This window comes from Letharia columbiana (assembly GCF_014066305.1).
Source record: "Letharia columbiana isolate WasteWater2 chromosome Unknown Sc0000012_s1, whole genome shotgun sequence".
Lineage (NCBI taxonomy): Eukaryota > Fungi > Ascomycota > Lecanoromycetes > Lecanorales > Parmeliaceae > Letharia > Letharia columbiana.
Genome location: NW_023501051.1, coordinates 78,716 through 102,675, shown reverse-complemented (window position 1 = coordinate 102,675; position 23,960 = coordinate 78,716). Strand labels below are relative to the sequence as shown.

The window sequence follows — 23,960 nt, the reverse complement described above, 5'->3', positions numbered from 1 at the left end:
TTTTTTTATTTTTATTTAATAAAAAATATTTTTTTCCTCTTTTTTTTGGGGTTTTTTATAATTAATATATTTTTTATTTTATAATATAATTTTTTTAATAATTAATAATAAAAATTTTTTTTTATTATATAATTAAAAAAAAAAAAAAAAAATAAAGGGGGGTTTTGTTTTTTTAAAATATTTTTTTTTTTTTTTTTTTTTTTTAATAATTTAAAGTTTTATTTTTTTTTTTTTTTTATTTTCTTTTTTTTTTTTTTTTTTTTTTTTTGTTTTAAGGGTTTGTTAGGTTTTTTTAATTCGTTTAGTGGGCTAATAGGGCAAGGCTTAGGGGTGTTTGGGTAAAATAAATAAAAATAAATTTGCCTTATTCCACCGGACATCGTGGCACGATTGTTACCATCCACTGTGGAGCTTCTTACTACCAGGTATGCGGAGTCGGAGTCAAGATACAAGCGTCCGTCCAGCAAATTTTTATGGATTAACCGCTTCAGTCACGTCCTGGCAGGGGCAAATTACCGCGCAAGGCTCTCTATGAAACTTCGAAAAGCTCTACTCTAGATCTACTGGAGAAGGCTCTCAAAGCTTGGAGTGAATCCCTCTCCTGGTAAAATTACTTGATTTGGACTGACTATAGGCCGTTCATATTTCTGTTCAAGTCTCTTATGGTCCCTCTTTATCTAAACATCAGTAAGAGAATGTAGCAAATGTCATGCATGGAGGGAACCTCCAAATCTCCAAATCCCAAGAGGAGAAAGCTCTCTTGCTTTTAGTTTAAGCATACTTTTGTGGGTAGAGACCAGAATCAATCGGCTCTTCCTATCAAAGGATATTGAATCAAAAGGGAAAAAAACGCATCAAAAACAACTCCCTTGCAGATTGAGACGAAGTTTCCAATAATTTTTTTGTTAACAGGGTCACTTTTTGTACCGCCCCTAAATCGTAGGACTTTCGTCAATTTCATTCAGAATTTCTCCTTCTATGCACGAATGTTGCTACATTCTCTTACTGTTCCTGCAATTAAGTCGAGTCTGTCTGAAGAGCAGACTGTCTCGAAGCCAAAATACGTACACTCCTTGACCAGATCTAGTGGATTCGTGAAAGAGACTGTTCTCGTTCGAGAAGAAGCCACTGTGCTATCGATTATGGTGATGCCTAGAGTTCAGCTTGCGAATTTGCTGTTCAAACGTTGGGCAATGGGGACCTCACGGGTGGACACAGCGCTTTATCGGCTCCATTCCACGAAGCTATACGGCACCGATGCCGTTGCCAAAGAATAATTCTGGCGTGAACGATGACTTACGCAGGCTGTGAAAGATTTTGCTTGCGCCACCGTGCTCCGAGTTAGGCAAACATTATCTCGTCTCTGGTTCCAGAAACCAAAAGCCGATTGAAAGTCAGATAACTCGAGAAACGTCAGGCAAGCTGCCAGAAGATTTTGCAGCTGCGGCGGGATCAACCCTCAGCTCCTGAAATGAATCTTCTCCATTCGGAAAAAAGGCGAACATGCTTCTTGTTCTAAGCCTCGATACCCGAATCGACTCTACGCCTCACCTGTATACTCTCACGTTCTTCGGAACAAAACGAAGGATGACGTTCTTTCTACAGCGTCAAGCCTCCACTCGTTGCGGATAATGCCTCAATTCTATTTCATACATCTATCACTTGCCGTAAGATTTTCACCTGGGATGCTAGCGAGATCTGGATGTCACCAAAGCTTCTTGGTTTCCTGTTTCTCAGCCTGTGTCAATCCCACCCCATTGATGCTAACGTTGAATCAGCCAAACCAGTTCTTGCTCTCTTGCCCTCTAGCGCTTTTCTTCCCCTTTCCACCATCTTCCGTGCGCGATTTGCCTTGTCCACGACTCCTCCCTTTTCCCTCGAGCTACCTACCGGTCTGTCCGCCGATTCGCCTACAGACCTTTCCACAGACTTGCCCGCTGCCTTCTCCCCCGCGCCCTCGGCCACCCCCTCTGCTGTTTTGTCCCGCAGATCGTGCGCGGCTTTGACACGGACAGATGTGTACTCAATCCCCTTCGCCTTGAGAAACTTCAACACCCCTCGGCTATCGCAGAGCGGGCATCGCCCAGTCTCCCCCGTCGCCTCACAAGTTTCGAGTTCGGGACAATCGAGCCCATTCGGCACTATGTCATAATGCTTCATATCGACGCTCATGTAGTCGACACCGTTGAAGAAAAGATCCAAGTCTTGGCAGTGCCCCGTGAGGAGCTTGGGGCTGAAAGTGGTCCTGTTCCTGTTCTCGGCAAGGCCGGTGAAGAGGGAGCAGAGCACGACGGTGCCGGAGACGTAGACGCAGTCACAGACGGGTTGCTGGGCGTAGTAAACGATGCACATGGTCCTTGAAGTCTGGAAGAAGAAGCAGCAGCAGCAGCAGCAGCTTCTGAGATGCTTGGACATGGAAGGCAGAGGAGTATGACCATGAAAGGGGGTTTAAAGAGTCGAGGTCAGGCAACAAGACGCGACACGAAGGACAACTTTTCCACCACGTCGGAATGACATGACGAGAATGTACGAAAACAATGTCCATGTTACTCGGGCCCTCATCCCGACGCACGGTGCCATCTCTTTCATCCCCTTCTCCGGCGTTGGCCCAATTTCGACGGAGCACTCCAGTTGGCCAATGCAGCCGTGTCGGATGATGACCAACAGCGTTCTTCGTCACTGACCTTTGTATGCGACTGCGCCGAGAACTCATACATGAAACGTCGTCAATGAAGCGATTTGCTTTTACACTGTTGGTAATGGTGATGCCTAGGGAGCATGTGGTCCTGCGAAGGGTGTCTAGGAGGTGTGAGCATTGTGTGTCGATGGGTATTGGAGATGCCACGGGAGTAGGGGAAGGACATGGAGTATATCAGACGACTGAAAACCGAGGAAGAAACCAGAGATTTCAGTGATGCGAAAGATTTTAAGCATGAGGCAAAGGAATGTTTCTATAAACCGATAATCCAGACTGCTAGGATCCCTATCTATGTGAGATGCCTCTAAAACTCCCAGTAGCCCCTGATCGATGCTCTAAAAAAAACTACCTTGGTCTCCAACCCATCATATTTTCGCGCCATCGCTTTCAATGAACGTGACCCTAGCTTTAAAACCGGACCTTGATGAGACGAAGGGAAATCTTAAAGGTCATCGTCGTACTGATCCATCAAGCCATTCGCTTCGGCGTCTCGACCACGACTGCTTGTGGGCAGCTGGTTGTAGCCTCGGCGGCGGGGGATGAAGCGTGCGCAGGAGGAGGTTAGGATGACGAAAATGTCCTGTCGATTGTGTCAGAGACAAGACTCACACGGAGCGTCTTGCTTGGGTTGGGCTCACGGAAATGAAACCAAACATTCCAGCCCATAGAGTGTAATTGGGCAACTGCCGCCAACCCCTCTGATGCATGACCGTGCGCTGGTAAGCGATACCACCTAGGAGATAAACGGCCGCCGCAATTAAGGCAATAACCCCGAATACACCACCCGGGCCCAGCGTTTGTTGCGCTTCACTGACACCTCCACAAGCAGCCATTGAGCGCGCTTCAAAGAAGAACGTGCACTCGTCTGGGTCGGAGCCTATGAACGAGAGATGCACTTTTGGCGCAAGCGAATCTCGATCGCAGGTGAACGAGATTAGCGTTGACTTCCGTCGGACTGGTTCTTTGGTTTTAGAGCCCTTGTGACCTTTGCGGTCATCGTCCCAATCATCTTCATCATCATCATCGTCGTCGTCGTCTGGGACGTTCAGCTTGCGTGGGAGAAGGCGGTCAGAGTTTGACTCGCAGGGTGAGCCGTCAGTGTAATTCAGGACGAGTTTGCGGCCACGGAAAAATGGCTCTGTCGATGCTTGCCTGTTTGGTGCATCTGTTAGAAGTGTCCCAGACTGCTCGGGGATTGCTTAGAGAACATACCCCATCGAATATGTCTTCTTCCCAACTGTGTAGAACGCACTAACGTTCTTCCAAAGTGGCTCTTCTACCCCTACAACATCCTCCATAGCCTCAATGACTGGCGCGCAGAAATTCATGGTGAAGTTGGTATCATAGTCGTAACCTCGGGCATGCCAGCTTTCTATCCGGTCATCTTTGTGCGCTTTCTTGTGATCTATCAAGGGTTGGACTGTGATAGTGTTGAGGTCGTAGGTATTCCCATTGGAGGGGTTGTAGACGGTACATGGTTTCGTCTCTTTCAGGTCTGCTGCGAGGGTTGTAGAGCTGAGGAGGAGTGGGAGGAGGGCGGCGGGGAGCTTGGGGCGCATTGCGACCTCGAGCGAAGAATACGTCAGTCAGGTCAGGATCGTAACACGCACTTTATTCAGTTTCTTGTACTATAGTTGCATCGGTTTCTTTGGAAGGATGTCGTCGAGTATAACCGTAGAATCGTATTCAGGCAGTTGCTGATCTGGTTCTTTCAGGACCGAGGGTGACAGGGATTCATAAACCCTGCATAAACTAGATAGCATGTCAGCCCTGTATGATTTGCGCACAAATTTAATGCAAAATGAGCTACTCCGTACTAGAACGTCCTATCATAGGGATATTGCAACTTGCAACTTCGGGTGAGGTTATAACCTGAAGCTGTTTACATCCTAGCTTGACTGATTCTTTCACCTTTTCAAGGTAGAAAACCACTGTACCCTTCAATTTGACAAATACCTGAAATTGGAAAAAGCTCAAATTTCCTGCAGCAATGTCAAAGAGTGAGCGGAAATCGGTGCTTCCATCGGAACCCTCTCATGGCTATGAGTTTGGCGGACCGTAAGCTTTCCGCGAAAGCAGCGGAAGTCTTTAACAAAACTAATGGATACTCAGTCTCGGGGCATTTGCGACATCTCTCGGGCTACCACTTGTCTGCTACCTAGCAACGTTCCTCTGCAATGACATCTCCGGCTGTCCTGTACCCTCTGCTCTACACCCTTGGAGCCTCACGGTAGCCAAGTTGAAGGAAGAAACTGGTTGGCCGGGCTTCCAAGGATTGATCAGCACCAAGGTCACAGTATGGGTATTAGGCTACTACTTCTTGAGCCTGGTGCTCCAGGCTGCTCTTCCTGGTGTACTGACCGAGGGTGTGGAGCTTTCATCTGGTGGAAGGCTAAAGTACAAATTCAATGGTAGATGAAGCCAGTCTGGCTGTGCAGGACCTCGCTAATTTTGCAACAGCGTTCAGCTCTGCTGTGACTGTGATTGGCGCTGCTGCTTTGGGGACCTTCGTACAAGGACCAGACTTCCCTTTGTGGACTTTCATTTGGGACAACTACACGCAACTCATCACTGTGAACCTGGGCGTCGCCTTCTCGCTCGCATGTTTCGTGTACGCCCGAAGCTTCTCGGTGAAAGCAGGCAACAAAGAACAGAGAGAACTGGCACCTGGTGGACACTCTGGGAATCTCGTCTACGACTGGTTCATCGGCCGCGAACTCAACCCTCGTGTGACTCTACCTGTGTTCGGCACTATCGACATCAAAGCTTTCTGCGAGCTTCGACCGGGCATGTTGGGTTGGGTGTTACTCAATCTGGCTTTCTGTGCGCACCAGTACAAAGTCTATGGCTATGTCAGTGACAGCATCATCTTCATCACATTTTTCCAGGCATTATACGTCTTCGACGCCCTATACATGGAACCGGCCATCTTGACAACTATGGACATAACCACTGACGGCTTCGGCTTTATGCTGGCCTTTGGAGATCTTGCGTGGCTACCATTCATCTATTCGTTGCAAGCGCGCTACCTCGCAGTGTTTCCTGTCCATCTCGGATACGCAGGTCTCGCTGGTTTATTCGCAGTCCAAGGCTTTGGTTACTATATTTTCCGTGGCGCAAACAACGAGAAGAACCGATTCCGGACCAATCCTAAGGATCCCAAGGTCGCACACCTGAAATACATAGAGACAAAATCTGGAAGCAAGCTCCTAATCTCTGGCTGGTGGGGTATAACAAGACACATTAACTATCTCGGCGATTGGATCATGGCATGGTCATACTGCTTGCCAACGGGGATTGCTGGGTATATGGTGCAGCAGAGCTCTTCATTGAGTGATCATCCAGCTGATGGGTCCATATTCGGAGGTACACCAACGCGCTCTCCAGTCGTACAAGGCGAGGCAAGAGGTTGGGGCATGGCCATCACATACTTCTATGTTGTGTATTTTGCTATTCTCCTTGTACATCGCGAGATGAGGGACGAAGAGAAGTGCATGAGGAAGTACGGAAAGGATTGGGAGGTATATAGGGAGAAGGTCCCCTGGAGGCTCATTCCTTATATTTATTGAATTAGAAAAGGAAAACGTTGAGCTCATCTGGTCTCAGACCAAACGAATATATGAAAATTGCGGGCAGAACGACATGGCGCGGTAGAGGGAGCACGGACTGAGATCTCGGGCTAGTTTCTAGAAACAGACAGTTAACCCCTCTACTCAACTTTCGCGGACTTCACGTCCTCCTAGATCATTCCTCTGTCAATCTCAAGCTCCTTCGAGTTTCCATCGCTGTCCTCGTGCTGTTGGTGCCAGACTCGTGATTTTCATCGACACGAACACGCCATACGCGTTTTCGAACACGCTCTAAGCTCGACGTACACGTGAATTGAAGAACCGCGGGCATTCCTTAGTGCATTATGCAACTATGACTCCAAGAAGCATTTGCATCACCGGATATCTGAAACGTTCTCAGCCGTTTCAGATTGACGGAAGGCACTTCTCGGCGCTCGCGAGCACCTACTTTATGAAGGTTGAAGAAAAAAGAAGTCTGGTTGACTGATTGCTTCGCCGTAGCTAAGCGCGGAGAAGCGGGAACCCTCGATTTCCCCCCACCGCTATCAGGGTCGTGTCTTTGAATGACAAAATGCGATACTGATATCGCGTGGCAAAAGCCCGGCGGTTATCGATACCTAGTGTGGGTTTGTGAAGATCGACACATAGATTCGATATTGAAAAATGTAGGATAATTATCATCGATACGCTGTTGCAAAGGTGGCGGTCCTTCCGGTGCCGATTATTAATGTTTCTGTCTCATGACTGAACTTGGTGAGTCCCGGCGCTTCAACCAGGATATCGTTTCGTCCGCATCTGCACCAGTACGACTGCACGGTCTGCACTGCGCTTTCGCGACCTCCGAAAATCTACAATTAGAACCGGCGCTAGTGAACGATCTTCCCAGCGCACAGCCACCACTGATCAGCCACATGGCAGCATCCCGGAAGTCGTCATGAGCCTTGGAAACGGTCGCCATCTGTGAGAGTGGTGAGTGTGAGATTCGAGGGTATCGTTATTGATTAGATCTATTGTTTTGTAGAGTAGGTAGTAGAATGAGTGAATAACACTGACTGCACAGAAAGTTAGTCCGAGGCCACGCGGCCAATCACACCACGCTGCAGGGGTTTTCAACATCAAGCTCATGTTCCTACCGCAAGTTCACTCCCACTCAACGAATCTCGTCCAAGAAGCGGCCAAAGCACACCCACACCATCACATGAACCTTTCAGCTATCACGCATCTATCGCGCACCAGGCCATCGACTGGTCCTCCAGGCATCTCCCTCTCCAACTACCAGTACCCCGTTTCCTCGCGTGGCTCGTGATCTCGCGGAATGCTGCCATCGTTGCTTTGATTGCTGCTCGCCCTTCTCAAAGAAGCAAAAAGGCCGTTCGTACTCTATACGTGGAGCTGAAAGGAGATTGATATTGTCCAACGCGGCAGTCCCCCCCGCACCAAGGGGCAACATGCTGCTGCCGCCGCCATGACCCCCCCGGGTGATCAGGAGGCATTCTTTCATTTGTTTCGTACCGAGGCAAGCAGTAACGCAGATGCATCAATAGCTCTGAATCTACATAACACACTTCTGCACGCCGCCACCTAGGTACCACGGTGTCGCCCGCACTCGCTGCTACTCTTAGGTACCTACCGCCGCCGCAGGGTGTGGAAGACTCGAGGATGACTGATGTGTTCTATTTCAATTCAAATGGTTTGGCGAAAGTCTATGTACGAGTACGTGTGACTTTCTTTTTCCGGGTTACCGCCCTCGCCTTCACAGCGATTTGATGATGGTCATGATCTTTTATACAATTTTCATACTCGCGAACCACTGCAAGGCTGCTTGCTTCGAATTCCCAGCGGAAGCAAAAAGAATTCTCAAGTTACCGTACTGTTATTTTCTTAGCAACTTACATTCTTAGCATGGAAAAAAGTCTTTGGTTTCTAGTTGCATGACGGATCCACCCTGACGGCAAGCCTTGGGGGCTGTGGAGGTCCAGCCTGGCGCGGCCTTTTTGCCGAGGATGGCACAAGTGCAAGAATCAGCGCGCATCTCACGCAACTGTATGCGTGTTTTGGGTTTACTTCCATAACAAGCTGCATAACACTGCTGAATCCCAACTGGAACTTGCATGATGCTAAATCGCTCTGGTCTTGCGGGAAACCGACTGCGCTTGCCCAGTCAAATCATTCCGTTCGTTATAATATGATGCGACCCCCGCAGAATATCGTGCCCTTACTCCTCATTCTCCTTCGGTGCCACCACATCCACCACCGACTCTTTTTTCTTCCTTCCATATTTCTTCTACCTCTTTACCTCAGGCGTGCACATTATTTCCCTCGTCTTGGGACCGCCACTTAATTTATTCTTTTTCTTGTGACCATTTCCTTCATACTTCCCACAAATCCCACCGCTCTACATCCTGTCGCATATCATCAACATAACCCTTCACAACACAATGCCTGCTCAACTACTACCCGCCTCCGCTGCTGCTTTCGCAACCCGTTCCGCTCCTAATATAGTACTCAACACCAAGGTAGATCCATGGTTGACCGCTACTCTCAAGAGGATAAATAAGATCAAGAGGCCGCTCAACAGTGTACCACAGCACTTTCGATGCCTCACTGAGACTCTCTCATCCCCTTCGGCGATATGGACTCTCTGCTCGCTCCTGCTTCCAAAGGCACCAGACTCAGAACTCGTGCATGACGATAATCCTTTGATAGAAGCCGTCTTCAATTACAGGATGGTCTCCATCGAAGCTTATATCGTCCATGTCGACATGGTCTCACAGAACGAAGTCGCTTTCAAGCTCACGCCAGAGACGATAGAGTCGTTGGTAGAGTTCCACAAGGAGGTTCACTCCAAAGACACTTCAGACCATACTTACAACTGGTCGGAGAAGGAGGTCCAGCTCAAGAAATTGCAAGAGGACTTCGTTCAAGCCGCCAACAAGTATGTCTACCGTACGAGTGCCATGGCCCTAGAAGGATTGGAAGAGGATGGTGCTGGCGAGTTGCTTTGCGGAAGGAGTGAAGAGGTCAAGACCGCGATCATGGGCATGTTCCTCCCACTTCTACCACCACCGCCGCGACCCGTCGAAACCGTCCGTCCAACTCCAGTCCTTCCAAGCTCAACAGGTGCCGAGGACTGGTGGCAGCCAAGTTTGCCCTCGCATTACTCTGCTGCACCAGAGTCGTGGAAGTACGCTTCGTCAAGTACTGTGTACACATCAGCGGATTCTGGGTACGGGACGGGCACTTGGACAAGCATGGACCTGGATCCCAACCTGTACTTTGGTGATGTCCCAGCTATGAATTCGCCGACGACGTCATACAGCAGCGATCCATACACTGCGGAAAGCCCAAGTCCACCACAGTACTACAGCCTTCCGGTTTCGTCGGCGCCAATGTCTCAGGAGCTACCTTTACCTAGCACGCTTATGCAATCACAACAGTGTGGCACGAGTATGAGCTGGGGTGGCTTCGGTGGCTTTGGATGGGACAACTACCAGAGCTTCGCGCCGATACCATATGCCATGTGAAAGTCACGTTGGATACATTGGGCATCTCTTCACAGCATTAGCGGCTACAGCTTGGGCCTCAACAGGACTTTGAGCGGATCAGACTTCTTTCACGAGTCCACGAGACGAACCCGCGCCACAAGCTTACAGGCGTCATCATCAGAATCATCGACATGGACTAGAGCCGAATACCCACTTCTTTGCTTTTGTGTTGTTTGCTGCGTCATTCTAGCGAGCGTTGCTGTTCTTCTTGGTTTCCCTGCATTGGCATCGGCTGGTCCGGACCACCCCCTTCACTTCTCTCGATCGACTCTTTGGGAGGTTCAAAATCCTGCATTTATACAAGATCGGCGGCCTCACGGCAACGGAATGAGTAGACAAATGTCCGGCCTTTTCTGTCTTTTTCTTTCATCATGTCGTCTCACAGGGAGCGCCCAGCTCAAAGGTGGTAAGATCCTGAGAGTCGGTTCGCATTACCTGGCGTCTTGTCTACTCTGGCACTGTGTGCTAGCTGGCTGGTAGGCAGACGACGACAATACCTAATAGGAGAGGGGAGCATACTGGTATGCCGGGGTGGCTGCGTTGTTGCCGGCGGATATCGGACCGAGTCTCGGTGGATAGCGCATCGAGGGAAGCCTGTGGCGGAACTCGAGGGAGGGTCTGTGGTCTTCTTTGTGGTCGTACCCAAACTCGGGACTGTGGAAGCTGGCAGCAACGTGGATTGTAGGGTCATCTCCTACGCTTGGAACTGGGTTCTGGGAAGCCGACCATTGATTGGGAGGAACCGGGTGCTGGACATGAGCTGCGCTCTTTACATATAAATGTAATAAAAATGTGAAATACAGACATTCTTACCGAGACTACCCTTGCTCGTTCATGACACTTGATATAAATTCTCGCTCACTCACTCACTCACTCAACAGAGATGACAGGTATGCCAAGTCGGACTTGTGTTGAAGCGCGAAAGGGAAGAATTGACCCGAATTCCGAAACTCCTGTTAAAAAGCTGCCCACCTTGACAAACGAGCATGATATATATACCACATTGCCACGATTCAATGACTTTTTGATGCTCTGTAAATAGCCAACATGTTCCTAGGTACCTATTCACTCCCTTCACTTGATCCTACCATACTCCTCCAGCCATTTACCTGCAACTCGAGGATACATCGCTTCTGCTTGCCGTCTTACTAAGATCATTACGCTTACCATAAGCTGCATCGAAAAAAGAAAATTCTTCTTTCCCATTTGCTCAGATATTTTAGAGATTCATCCTTCTTTCAATCCAGCATACTTTCCCCACCATGGCCGCCCTTCACAGCGCTCTCCAGTCCCTCAGTCCGACTCCATTCTCCTCCGTTCCAGCAGCGGAATCAGAAACCATATCCTACCTACAAAATGCCTTCACTGAAGCCCAAACAATAATCGACTCGGTCCCCCTCCCACCTCCAAATGATCCACTCGTCTCCACCAGACCCCGCTCCTCCACCAGCGCATCCATAGCCTCAAATGTCTCCGAGATCTCTTCTTCCTCCGCTCGCTCAGAACCGCTCGATCCCTCACATATCAGCTTACAGAAAGAATGGGGCAAGCCGATCAAATTAAATGCCAAGGACAATCCGCTGGGTATGGCGGTCTACAAGCTGGGTGGCAAGGACGGGAACGGGGCGTGGTTTGCCAGGAGGAGCGTACATGAGGGGCTGGGCTTTAAGAAGTGGAAGCTGGGTTTGCAGAGAGAGTTTCCGGAGACGTTGGAGGTGCAAGGAGGGCCTGGGGAAGGTAACATACGGGGAATTGGTGGGGAGAGAAGGGTGGAGCGGAGGCGCATTGAGGGGGTAGGGACAATTGAGGGTAAGTCTTTGGTTCTTGTGGGATGGGATTGTTGTTGACAAGATGGCAGTGTACCATTTATCTGCACAATTTCCAGGACCTACGACACCGCGGGATTTCGTCACATTGCTCCTCACGTCCTCTTCTGCTTTAAGCGAAACCCAGTCTTTAGCTTCGCGACCTTCTTCTTCGGCATCTGATGGCGCTAAATCAAGAACTCAACGATATACCGATACCCCTAGGCACTTCATGGTCATCTCCAAGCCGTGCAGACATCCGGATTGCCCACCAAGGGACGGTTTCATAAGAGGGCAGTACGAATCAGTCGAGTTCATACGCGAGATACCTAGAAAGTCAAAGAAGGCATTGTCTACTACAGATCTGCTCGAAGTCACTCGACCACGAGAACATTCTCCGCCTCTTGAGAAAGAGCTCCTTCTACGCAATGCGGAGCGCAAACTTAAGGAGTCCGGGGAAGAGTTGTTGGACGGAGACGGTGAGCTAACGCCAGCTGCAGCAGACGAGGTGGCTAAGGAGGGTCGGAAAAGAGGCAAGACAATTTCCTTCGCCGGCTCCAGGGGGGCTAGTGCGAAGGGAGAAGCGATGGATGATCCTGACGCCCATGACGACGCTGAGTTGAACCCGGTAGAATGGATCATGATTACGAGGAGTGACCCGGGAGGGAGCGTGCCGCGATTCATGGTCGAGCGAGGGACGCCCGGAAGCATTGTCGCTGATGCGAGCAAATTCCTCGATTGGGCATGTAAAAAAGAACATCCACAGGACGAAGTGGAAGCCTTGGAAAACGGCGACTTGGAGCATGTCCAGAGCAAGACGCGCGAGGGGCTAGAAGCCTACGACACCAATGGTCATTTGGCTGGCTTGGACGGCGAGGCTGATGGGGCCGAAGCGCCTTCGAAAGCAGTCCCTCAGCGGACGAGCGTTGAGATGGCAACAGCACCCGCTGATCCGGCCCAGCAAGGAGGACTGGTAGCTACAGTGGCCAATGCTGCATATGCCGGCCTTGAGAGCTATGCCCCTCAAGCTGTCATCGACCGCCTTCCCAGTCATCAGCATACGCAGTCTATGCAATCTATCGATGAGGTAACAGGTATTCCTAATGGCATAAGTGCTACCCTCAGCCGCACCGTCAGCTCCGCCTCCAGCGTTGCGTCGTTTGCGAGCGCAGAAGACCACTTCGACGACACGCTATCTGCCAAGTCAGCCACTTCGCAGACCAAATCATCCAACTCCAAAGACATTGCCGCAATGTCACCGCACGAAAAGGAACTCGCGAAGCTCAACGAGCGCAAAAAGAAACTAGATGAAACCCTTGCGAAAGCTCGAGAGAAGGAGCTGAAAGACAAAGAGGATCTCACCTCAAAAGAGGAAGAACGAATCAAAAGAGCCGAAGAAAAACACGCAAAGGAGGTTGCGAAGCAAGAAGAAAAGTACAAGAAGGAAGTCGCAAAGCTGGAAGCGAAGCGCCAAAAGGAGGCAACCAAAGCGGAAGAGCGAAAAAGAAAGGAGGAGGACAAGGACGAGAAAAGGCGACTAACCAGGGAGAAAGATGAGATGAAGCAGGCGCTCGAGGTCGTGAGTAAGGAGAGAGATATACTGAGGGAACAGGTCGGGGCGCTGCAGAGGGAGAATACAGGACTAGTGCTGCGACTGGGGAAGATGGACGAGGGGAAAGAACTTCTGAAGGAGGCCAAGAAGGAGACGGAGGAAGGAGGGAGGAGTAGGAGCGGGAGTCTGAGGAGGGAGAAAGGTTCGGGGGTGAAGGGCAAGGAGGCGACGGTCCTAGCAGGGGAGAAGCTGGTGGATGGGGAGACGACGAGTTGAGTGGATCTTGTTCAGTTAGCATTGGTGCTTTGTGTACATGATGGAAGCTAATATGTATCTCTTGTTGAATACCGTGTGCAAGCTTCCACTCCTTGACAAAACCCAGTCGAAGATCACATACTAGATTTCTCAATTCTGTTTCGGAAGGCCCACGACCCCTATTGAGAAACCGGAACGGATCTGATGCTCGTCATCTCGTTGAATAGAAGACTTGTGGGCACTGTTATTGGCGTAGAGGGACAGAGCATTGTACAACGTGTTGTTCCTTGCGTAAGAAAGATCTGTGATCTCAACCCCTTCTATGATAAAGCGTATGATATCGATTCGTAGTTCGGAGATGCCCCTCCTGTATGCCTGATTCGGCATGCTGTGGTTCCGATTGAATGCCGCCCCCTCTAGACAGTGAATCGGTTCCCCTTTCCAAACAGAATGTACGGCGGACACTCGATCATCTTCCTTCTCTCTGCTCACACACTTCGGCTCCCTCAGTCTCAGAATCCAAAGCCACCCGGCATCCCCCCGGAAAAGCCACCCCTCTGCCTCGACCTCCCACCTCCACCGCCAGCCGCCCCAAACGGACTGCCTCCTCCCATGCCCCCAGTTTGGAACGAAAACCCACCGCCACCACCTCCTGCACCACCCATCATATTGAACAGCATCTCCGGACTGATATTCATACCTGGGCCCCCTTGCATCGGGAAGCCACCACCCTGTTGTGCAAACATCTCGCTAGGGTCGATGAGGTCTTCACCACTGTCATATCGCCCGCGTTTTTCAGGATCACTCAATGTCTCGTACGCTTCTCCGATATCCTTGAATCTCTCCGCTGCACTCTCATCGTCGGGGTTTTTATCGGGGTGATGCACAATCGCCAACTTTCTATACGCCTTCTTGATCTCATTGTCAGTGGCATCCTTCTCCACTCCAAGGATCTTATAGTAGTCCTTGCGTTTCGCTTTCTTGAGCTCGAGCTCTGCGTTGCGGATTTCCTTTGCAATACCAGGCTCCTCAGGGTAAGATTCAGCAATGGCTTTGTATTCGTTGACGGCGGTTTGCCAGTCGCCGGATTCGCCGAGGGCGCGAGCTTTGGTTTTGCGGGCTTTGGTGTAGGAGGGGTCGAGAGTGAGGGCGCGGGTGCAGTCTGAGATGGCGGATTTGTAGTTTTTGAGCTGTAATGGGTATTAGACGTTGTAGCTATATGAAAGAGAAGGTATAGAAAATACCTTTATCGTTGCCATGGCTCTGTTTTGCAGAATCTTAGAGTTTGTGCCCTTGTTGTTCGGGTCGATCTCCAGAGCCTGGCTGTACAGACCGACAGCTTGCTTGAATCTGCCTCCCTTGAAAGCTGTATTGCCCTCTTCCTTCATCCGATCCAGCTTCTGCACCATTCGGAGGTACTTCACGCCATCCTTGAAGTCAGGATCGCAGCTCAGGGCTTGTCGGAAATGTTGCAAAGCCTTCTCGTTCTCCCCTTGACTGTACAGAGCTCTTCCCCTCAATACCAAAGCCTCTGGATCCTGGTTGTTCTTGCGTAGTAATGACATTGCCACATTTTGCGCCTCACCCAGTGCATTGGGGTTGCCCATCTTCAGATAAGCTTCTCCTCGCAGCAATTGCCATTTTCTTGGCTTCGCGACACCAACTCCCAATCCTCGCTCAGCTTGATTCAGTGCGTGTATTGCCATAGAGCCAGTAGTTCCTTCTCGTACAGCATCTTCTGCTCGCTTTATGTCGGTCTGCATCGACTGTGCTGGTGACCGGTCCTGTTGTGTTACTGTTTGGAAGGAGGCTATACGGTCGAGAACATCGATGGCTTCCGATGGCCGACCAAGGCTGGTGTATATTCGGGCTAATCGGTGAAGGACTTTTGGATTCCGTGTTTCTACTTCATCGGCGGTCTTTGAGTCTTCTAGTGCTTCCTCGAATCGGTTTGCGGACATGTAAGCAGCGGCTCGGTTGGAGAGGTAAGTGACCGATCGAGGTTCAACAGCGAGGGCTAGAGGGTGCAATAGGTATTAGCCAACCCCATACATGAAGCGAGGTGGATCCTAAGAACCGGGCGGCGGTCTTCACCTTTCGTGTACTCTTGGACAGCCCTTGTGTAGTCCTTCGCTTTGAAATACTTATTTCCTGTAGCCTTGCACGCCTCAGGATCGTATGCTGGCTTTGGCGGCGGTGACGGTGTCTTGTGTGGTGGAGGAATAGGACTGCCATCGCCATTCATTTGGTCGTGATCCGACAGTCCGTTGGTATGCTGATATGTTCCCGAGGTCTCGGAATCGACATCCATTTGGTACCTGTCCTCATCCTGCTCGCCATCTGAAGACATTGCCGAGCGACGGCGCTCCCGCTCGTCAGGCGGCAGATTCAAAGGATGTGTGTCGGCGGAATATTGTGTGCGGTGTGTGCTTCGTGACCAGGAACCTTTTCGGTATGGTTGCTCCTGGCCCCGGATAGACTTTGTGGGTGATGGTGCCGAGGACTTTGCTGGAGATTTTGAGGGAGACTTTCGTGGTCGTGGTCGTGGTCGTGGTGAAGAAGAGGAAGATGACGTCTTATTTTCCTTGGTGTCAGGCTCGGTCTTCTTCTTGGGTGAGGATTTAGTGAAAAGGCCCATAAGTGTTAATGGCGCCGGGTAGGTGCAAAGTAAGGTAGTGGAGGGAAGGTTTTCGTGCCCAGGCGATCCCTGCAGTTAAGCTCAATCTACAACAGCACCAGACAGTAGTACAACTTCTCTAGGGTACAGCACCAAAGATCAAGATGGTGGGGGCCAATTGTGCTTTGGTAGATTTCTTCAACTATTGCCTAAAACAGTTGGGGGAAAAAAAGAATGAAATTCAAGGATCAAGATGGTTGGAGCTCTGAGCTTGCTTGGCCTCATACGTGGACAAGGCTCGCTTCTCCGCTTCCAGAAGCTTCCAAAATGTCACTTTGTTTATGCGGTAGCCAATCTCATCTCGAATGGATTCATTCAATATTTGCTTGATTTCTATTGGAGATGGCCAAAAGGTGTTGATGGAAGACACATGACTCCGACGGCTGCTTCTTACAAAATGATCAAAATCACCCCCTTTATTCACCCAAGACAGATGCTCCAGCATCTCCAGTCATCACCCTTGTCTTATCATGCCGTCATCATCCTTTCTCATAGAAGAGCTCCTGGCTTGTATCCGAGTCTCATCCTCCCCAATACCTGCTGAGGCGGGCCTTTTCCATAGACCACCTCAAACCTTCCTCCCAGCAAATACACCTCCGCCACTATCTCCACCCAAGTTCACCCTCCCCGATCTGCCAGAGAAAATCAATTGACTCTCCCCTTCTCCTCTGACAGCCTCGATCGTCCTCTTAACCCAGCCCCTCTTCTCATCCTTAACCACTTTTAGTCCATCCCAATCTAGATCGATACCCCCACTCAAAGTACTGCCCTTAACCGTCCCTTGCCACTGTGCTGGATACCATAGATTCAAACTGCCCGACAAGCCATGATGTTCAGAGTAGAGCTTCCTAATCGGATCGATTGGATGGGAGAGGGATGAGTGGACAGTGATATCGGTACTGCCGCTTTGGGAATGCGTGTTGATATCTGTACGGGAGTCATTGTGGCCGTAGGGATATAGATCTGCGTTGATGCGTCCGTTGTTTGACCGCAATGAGGTTCGTGATCCGTGCAGAAGTGTAGCGTCGATACTACCGCTGAGCGATTTGACTGTCATTTGGTAGTCTCGAGCGGGTACCGAAACTGTGGATGTCAAGGCGCGGATGGAGCCACTCTGGGAGGAGAGGCGAAGAACAGCAGGTTGAACATTGCCTTCCTCGGCATCTTTGGGTTCGACGTCAATATCGATGGAGCCTGATGTGGTCGAGATGTCCAAGGTGTCATAGAGAGGGTATGAACCAGTGACTGAGCCGGAGTTCAGATGTATCCTTGTCTCTCGGGAATTGATAACGATAGATGGAGGTTCGTCTGTTGCAAGTGACAAGGAAGCGGAGTGTGCATTGATCTCGGTACGATTTGTGATGGCGTAGTCTAGCCCGGGAAAAAATGTAACTGACAGGGTCTCGGTCTTGATTCCAAGATTCTCAAGAGTCGTCCCTGGAGGTATCGATACAGTTGCAGCTACGTAGATGCATGGCAATTCAGCTCCACCGGCTGACGATGACTCTCTCGGCGTCCTCCTTGGGGTCTTGACCGTCAGAGCCGAGCCTGACTTTACAACGCTCAACGACTCGGAGCTCGTAAGCTGAGGATCGGAGCTCCTGATATCAAGAGCGATTCTGACATTCGAGAGTGAATCCTGTTTGAGGACTTCTACTTTGCCGACTGTACGTACGAAACCGAAGTCAGGGCCATGGCGTTTGGGATCGTGAGATTCCTGCGCGAACGCCAATTCGGTCGGCTTGTTGAAGTCGAAGCTCAAGGTCTTCCTATGTTTGGTGCCCGGACAAGTCTTGGGTATTTCGCCATAATAGCTATGCTGGAATGCAGGACTCTGCATCGTCTGTTAGTGATCCACATACACAGTCTTTCTAAGAGAACGACGTGCCTTGCTGCTTTGGGGTTCAAAAAGCTCCAAGGTAAAGGTCATTGCCAGAACAATGAGAGTGCATATAAGAGCCCATTTCACAAACACTCTGATTGGAGACGCGGATGCTTCGGTCTCAGATCCTACGGAAAAGTACTTTGCAGAGGGTCTCAGCTTATCGTCATTCTTCGAGTAATCTGGGTAACCTTCAACGTCCTCAGGCTTCTCGTCTGAGAGGAAAATAGCTTGGCGGCCCATGATGCTTCGAAAGGACAGATGAAAGTAGCGTCAAAGCAAGAATACAGCTTGGTATTCAGAGACTCGTAAGCTTATGATGGGTATGAACGCTCAAGGAACAGACCCTTTCCTAGATACATATCAGAGAGCCGCAAGGCAGCAACTACTGATAGGGAAGGTAGTGAGGGAAACTATCAGTCCGCCCGCTCTACAAAGGCGGTCGGGGACCCCGCAGCTTACGTCCTCACAGTGTCCAATGAAGGCGAAGATTGCATTGTTGGAAGGATTGATGCCCGCTCTGGTGGCTGGCGGCTGGTGGTCGAGGTGGTCAGACCGGCAGCGGGATGATATCAGAGCACAAACAGGCTAAGCCTTTTTGGAAACTGCTACACCACTACTTACATTATTGTCAACATATCTTGGAAGTTTGGCCTCCTTTGTGATAATCGAGAGGCCAGTATCATATCATAGTATATCGTAGGATGACTTTCAATCCTTTTTTCTCAGGCTTCTTGAGGCGTGTATCCTACCTTAGTAGATGCAGTTGACGCTTGGTTCTCTGCCCTCGATACTATCAAATTTCGTCTCTATCAAGCCTTTGCAACCATCATATTGAGACATCACTTCCCCCATAATCACCATCCTCGCCGCTACCATCCTTCTCATCTCTTCGACCAGATCGTCCACATCAAATGCATGATCATTTGACTCTCAGTCCCCCTTCCATTTAACACGACCCTGGCCAACTCCCCACTCGGCCTGTCCCACATCCAGGTAATGTCTTCCTTTTCCTGGGTAGCGAAACCTGGGCCTCCAATCCACACTTTCAATGCCACTCCGAACTTCTCCATCAATTGGCGAATCACAACTCCGACTTGATAATTTCGGTGTCAGCATTACTATTTCGCGAGGAATTCTGAGTCGCGAGACATGTCTTAGGAGCAGACAACTCTTGAGACATGTCTGGCGGCCCATGGGACATGAATGGGGAAGATAGAACGTACCGGCCATTGCCTCCTTGACTGATCGTTTCTTTATACCTTCAGGGTCATTTGCGAGGATTTCTGGGGTACAAATCTCAATGTCGAGGCGGTCCAACTTCGTGCAAGACAGGAGGCTGGCAAGTTCGAGTGGGGTTTTATTCGGCGTTTGAGGTTCGTAGTGATCGAGAAGGATGTGGACGCTGCGGAACAGGAGGTGTGGTTGGATTGTCTCACGCATTATCCACGTGTTTGTCTGATCTAGGACCATGTGAGGAAGCCAACGAGAGGACAGAATGAACGTATTGTTCTGAGAAAGAGGAAGTAAGAGTCCCGTCCATTGACACATCTGATGGGACTGTATCTACCTGATAGAACACTTCACAGGCCTCTCGAGCGATCTGCTTGTTGGTGCAGATGTCATAGAGCAAGGGCATTGCCCCGTGAATGGGGTTGTATTCCGTGGCAAAATTGTATCCGCCGTCCACTTCTACGATGAAAAGCGAATCGGAGCTGGTAAGCAATCTCGAAAGAATGGCTGTTCGCTCGGACAATGGCAGGTTGCAAAACTCCGTTGGTGTCCATTTGCGCCTGAAACCAGCACAAGACTGCGGGTTGATGTCCTCTGCTTTTACGGTTGAACTGGTCAAACCCCACTGTGCCTTCTTCGGTGGCATGATGATATCGTGCGGTTCATCAGAATCTTGTTTGTTGACCATGGATATGTGTCTGAGCCTCGGGGTTGTAGCACACGGAATGAACAAGTGTTGTGGGCAAAGAGTATTGTGAGATGAGATTCAACGGGACTTTCACAACTTTCGAGAATCCTAACGCTTTAGTTTTCATGCTATCGCTTTACACCTCCTTTCCAATCCTTCATATGCTCAACAATGATCTTAGCAGCGCGCTCCGCGCTATGCTGTCGACCTATAGCTTCAACGAAATCGCCTTCTGGGTCTGTCCTTCCATTAGCTACACAACGATCATGTGAGAAACCGGTCTTACCCATTAAATAGAAATATATACTATGATCTACCAAGTAATCCATCCCCGGTTTCACACCCTCTGGCGTACTGAAATACACCCTATATTTCTTACACACATCCTTGACTTGTTCCCATGTCCCCGTCAAGCCTACAAGACCTGGATGGAATTCCGCCAGATAATGCTTCAAAACAGCAGGCGTGTCTCGGGCCGGGTCACAAGTAATAAAGAGCGGTAGAAGAGGAGCTTTGCGTGACGATGGATCGACGAAGGAGTTGGCCCCGATGCGGTTTTGCGTGGTAGAGGCAACCAGATCGATCATGTTGGCCATTTTGTCAAGCTCTTCAGGGCAAATATCTGGGCAGTGGGAGAAGCCGAAGTAGACCTAAAGATAAACATCGATCAGACGAGTCCTCCCGTAGAGGCGGTTAGAGACACTCACCAAACTATAACCCCCCTTCATATCCTCATCTGTGAATGTCTTTCCCTCCTGATCCAGTAATGCAAATTTTCCCCCAACTTTCGGTCTCCCTACCCCTTTTGCAGCTTCAGCCACCCTTTGCCGTTCCAATCGTGCCTTTTCATTTCTGAAATAAAAAGTTATTGCGACGCCGGCAGCAAGGAAGGCGACAGCTCCCCAGGCGGAGAAGGGCTGTTGTAGATTGAATCAGCATCTGGGGCCTGCCAATGGGCATTTGGTAAGGCTTACGCCGGATCGTGCACGAGCTTTAGCTTGCTGGATGGTTTTGATTGCAGCGCGGCGTGGAGCGGTGCTAAATGGACGAGATCGTAATCTGAAAGATTGTTTATTACCGGGACTTGGGATTGGTGGCCACGGACCAGGCTCTCGAAGGCAGCGGGCAACAGAGGATGTTGTATGGCGAGCAGTGTCTATTACAGTCGAGTTTGAGAGATGAAATGCCCTTGGGCACAGGGAGGACATTGTAGAGACCTGCATTGTCGAAGATTTACGGGTTTTTGGAGACAATTTAGAGATGACATCCCATTCAGGCTAGCGCGGGTTTCTTTTCATATCGAGCATACCATGACTTACATACATCATTACGAGTTTAAACCTCGTCTGAGAAACAGACTCATGAGTACTCCGTATGGTTGTGTACAAGGCTGAAGGGGAAAGTCTTGTTTATTCTAGCTGGCTTATGATGCACTACATTTTTTGTACAGACAAAGGTATATTCAACCCTTGTGACATGCCGTCAAACGTATTTCTCAAGAAGTGAACGCATAAAATCGCTCAAGATGATCACCTGAAGTAGCGCCTCCGCTTAGGTGCTACCAATGCGACCACTCAACGCCCTTCGAACATTAGTGTATGCAGGTAGAGAAGCAGCCAAAACGACATAGTCCATCAGCGCATGCCTCTGCTGTTTTGGCTAGCCCTGCTTGGTGTTGCACGGCTTCTCTCGTCCTCCTCTAGAACATCGCTGAGTCGCGTAGGATGATGATGTCGCGGCAGAGCCTCCCATCCTGCGCCGAACCCACTTCCGGAATAATCTGGCGCACTCGATTCTTGGCGGCCTGGAGCGGCAGGGGGACCAGAACCATATTCAACGCCAGCAATCCCAGAGCCATAGCTTCGACCGTACATGCGCTCACGATCGAGCTGCTCCTGGACATCGTATTCATCGCTGTCTTCGGAGCCGGGGCCACGACGCGCGTGGATTGGACGACCGTGAGAGTCTCGTTGTATTTCACCGTTCTCATCAAGATCATAGTCCTCTTCACTAAGCGTATCACCCACAGATGGGACGTAAGAACGTTCATCGCCTTCACTGACACGGGGCTGGTCTTGGAGAGAAGTGAAGTCGGGACCATGGAGCGAGGTTCCCTCGTGTTGATAGAAAGACGAGCTCCCAGCCTGTGTCGTGACGGGAGCAGATCCTTCAGGCCTGTAATTGAGATAGGTACCGCCACTTGGCGCAGACGAAGCAGGCATTGTTCTTGTCTGAGAGTTAGGCTGTTGTGGGCCTGACGATGTTGCTGTTCGGGCTGCTTGAACAGCAGCAGCTGACGTGTTCGAGGTCTGTTGGAAAGGCTGGGACGTCGCGTTTGCTTGTAATGGACGATCAGCCTCAGGACGGACACCCTGGGGAAGGTTGACACGGCCGCCCTCGGTGAACGGGTCAGTGTCTGTCTCGGATCTGGCTGGATCATAGGTCGTATAGCCCGGCTCATCATCCGTTGGACTTTCAACCTGTGCCGATCGCGACGGAATAGAACCAGCGACAGGACCCTCTCTCGTAGGTGGCCTATTACTGCTCCCTCCCTGCACCATTGGCACTACGTGAACGCCACCTACCGAAGTGGCCTGCCCTTTCTTCAGTGACAGGGTGCGATCTCGCTCTTCTTGCTCTCTACGGCCAAGCTCCTCCCATGCTCGCCGGGCTTCTTCCTTGGCGATCGATAGTTCACGATTCTTTTCTCTGACAAGAATCTCTGCAGTCTTTCTCTGGGATATGGCTGCATCTCTTTCCTTCTGTATCCTCGAAAGATCAGCATGGGCGTTGGTGGCAGCGGAACGCTCTTCTTGTATCCGCTGCTCGAATTTGCTTTGATTTTCTCGAAAACGTTCTTGCTCGGCCCTGGTCTCAAAGAACCACCGCTGAAATTTGCGCTCCGAAGAAGCTCGAAGTCGCTGTAGTTCGACGACGGCGTGGAATAGATTAGCTCCAGCAGCAGATAGGTCAGTCACTTGACGCGCCATTTGTTGATTTAAAGGCTCTCGATCTAGATCATCTTTGTTTTGTTCTAGTCGATGAATCCAGAAGGAAGTCAGACCTTCCCAGTGCGAAGATAACGTTTCCCATCTTTCGAAGGCGTGAGGAAATGAGGACGTGGTGCTCCGTTGCTGAGAGCCGCTAGTCGAATCCTGTGCAGGTTGGGACTGGCCAGGTGGCACTGTTCCACGGTCCAATCGTAGCTGGGAAGTCCCTGCAGTCGCATTAATCGATGCGTTCTTGTATTCTTTCTGACCACTGGCCACTGCAGCTGCCGCAGAGACGGCACGAGGCGTTTGTCTGGGTTTGGCTTCAACAGGTCTTGGCTGTCCCGTCGAGAGTGTTGCTCCACGAGGTCTTGTCCTAGGCTGGGGAACACTACTCACGCCTGCGCCATCGTCTGGGACAATTGCGGATGGCTTTTCGGCGCGACCGTTACTAGGCGCATAGACTGCGGGCTGGGTTGTTGAAGGTATGTTTGCCCTGGTACTGCCACCGCTTCCTCGGTCTCCCGACCTTCTCTCGCTTGTATCTTGTGGTGTGGGTTCAACGGTAGATCTCCTGACTGCTCCTCCTGATCTCCGATAGTTTGTCCCCTCACCACTTTGGGCAACGCCAGCAGCGGCAGCCACTCTATCTTGTTCCAACTGTTGCTCCGTTTGGATTCGTCGCTGTTCCTCCTCGTCTTGTTCTTTTTGCCGTCGGTCACTCTCAGCTTTCTTCCTGGCTTCTCGATCTCTACGCTCTCTCATGATGTCCGTCGGTGTACGAACACGATCACCACCGGCAAAAGGCACGGGTACAGCAGCGCGAGAGCCACCATTCTGTGAGCGCCCATTGCTCACCCCAGGAGCCGAATCGGACATTGAAGCGTTCAACTCAACGTTGTCAGGTGTGAACGGTTTAGATATCCACCGTGGGCGTTTGTCACCCTCGATCAAGGGGTGCGAACCTTCGGGATCTGCGCGGACGGCTTCGAGGGCGTAGCGTATGGCGTTCGCTGTATGTTTCGAGACTCGGGTGGTTCTCTTGGGCCAGTAAGAAGAGAGAAGG

At 50.4% G+C, this 23,960-nt stretch overlaps 10 protein-coding genes across 10 annotated transcripts; 3 read left to right on the top strand and 7 right to left on the bottom strand.

Moving 5' to 3' along the window:
- Window positions 1-1,743: 1,743 nt before the first annotated feature.
- Window positions 1,744-2,352, bottom strand: HO173_004849 (uncharacterized protein; the record flags this gene model as incomplete). Its single annotated transcript, XM_037306767.1, has 1 exon — window positions 1,744-2,352. The coding sequence occupies one exon, from the start codon at window positions 2,350-2,352 to the stop codon at window positions 1,744-1,746; it is 609 nt and encodes a 202-aa protein (XP_037166302.1).
- Window positions 2,353-3,140: 788 nt separating this feature from the next.
- HO173_004848 (uncharacterized protein) lies at window positions 3,141-4,257 on the bottom strand (the record flags this gene model as incomplete). The annotated part of the gene is made up of 3 exons (XM_037306766.1): window positions 3,141-3,278; window positions 3,337-3,850; window positions 3,911-4,257. The coding sequence occupies 3 exons, from the start codon at window positions 4,255-4,257 to the stop codon at window positions 3,141-3,143; spliced, it is 999 nt and encodes a 332-aa protein (XP_037166301.1).
- Window positions 4,258-4,688: 431 nt separating this feature from the next.
- Window positions 4,689-6,267, top strand: HO173_004847 (uncharacterized protein; the record flags this gene model as incomplete). The annotated part of the gene is made up of 3 exons (XM_037306765.1): window positions 4,689-4,756; window positions 4,811-5,109; window positions 5,159-6,267. The coding sequence occupies 3 exons, from the start codon at window positions 4,689-4,691 to the stop codon at window positions 6,265-6,267; spliced, it is 1,476 nt and encodes a 491-aa protein (XP_037166300.1).
- Window positions 6,268-8,705: 2,438 nt separating this feature from the next.
- Window positions 8,706-9,791, top strand: HO173_004846 (uncharacterized protein; the record flags this gene model as incomplete). Its single annotated transcript, XM_037306764.1, has 1 exon — window positions 8,706-9,791. One exon carries the CDS (start codon window positions 8,706-8,708, stop codon window positions 9,789-9,791), a length of 1,086 nt encoding a protein of 361 aa, XP_037166299.1.
- Window positions 9,792-11,074: 1,283 nt separating this feature from the next.
- On the top strand, window positions 11,075-13,445 carry HO173_004845 (uncharacterized protein; the record flags this gene model as incomplete). The annotated part of the gene is made up of 2 exons (XM_037306763.1): window positions 11,075-11,621; window positions 11,671-13,445. The coding sequence occupies 2 exons, from the start codon at window positions 11,075-11,077 to the stop codon at window positions 13,443-13,445; spliced, it is 2,322 nt and encodes a 773-aa protein (XP_037166298.1).
- Window positions 13,446-13,936: 491 nt separating this feature from the next.
- HO173_004844 (uncharacterized protein) lies at window positions 13,937-16,062 on the bottom strand (the record flags this gene model as incomplete). The annotated part of the gene is made up of 3 exons (XM_037306762.1): window positions 13,937-14,614; window positions 14,669-15,441; window positions 15,519-16,062. 3 exons carry the CDS (start codon window positions 16,060-16,062, stop codon window positions 13,937-13,939), a joined length of 1,995 nt encoding a protein of 664 aa, XP_037166297.1.
- Window positions 16,063-16,669: 607 nt separating this feature from the next.
- On the bottom strand, window positions 16,670-18,226 carry HO173_004843 (uncharacterized protein; the record flags this gene model as incomplete). Its single annotated transcript, XM_037306761.1, has 2 exons — window positions 16,670-17,935; window positions 17,990-18,226. 2 exons carry the CDS (start codon window positions 18,224-18,226, stop codon window positions 16,670-16,672), a joined length of 1,503 nt encoding a protein of 500 aa, XP_037166296.1.
- Window positions 18,227-18,867: 641 nt separating this feature from the next.
- Window positions 18,868-19,904, bottom strand: HO173_004842 (uncharacterized protein; the record flags this gene model as incomplete). The annotated part of the gene is made up of 3 exons (XM_037306760.1): window positions 18,868-19,079; window positions 19,210-19,495; window positions 19,554-19,904. The coding sequence occupies 3 exons, from the start codon at window positions 19,902-19,904 to the stop codon at window positions 18,868-18,870; spliced, it is 849 nt and encodes a 282-aa protein (XP_037166295.1).
- Window positions 19,905-20,032: 128 nt separating this feature from the next.
- HO173_004841 (uncharacterized protein) lies at window positions 20,033-21,127 on the bottom strand (the record flags this gene model as incomplete). The annotated part of the gene is made up of 4 exons (XM_037306759.1): window positions 20,033-20,142; window positions 20,191-20,554; window positions 20,612-20,821; window positions 20,879-21,127. The coding sequence occupies 4 exons, from the start codon at window positions 21,125-21,127 to the stop codon at window positions 20,033-20,035; spliced, it is 933 nt and encodes a 310-aa protein (XP_037166294.1).
- Window positions 21,128-21,538: 411 nt separating this feature from the next.
- Window positions 21,539-23,773, bottom strand: HO173_004840 (uncharacterized protein; the record flags this gene model as incomplete). Its single annotated transcript, XM_037306758.1, has 1 exon — window positions 21,539-23,773. One exon carries the CDS (start codon window positions 23,771-23,773, stop codon window positions 21,539-21,541), a length of 2,235 nt encoding a protein of 744 aa, XP_037166293.1.
- Between the last annotated feature and the right edge of the window lie 187 nt (window positions 23,774-23,960).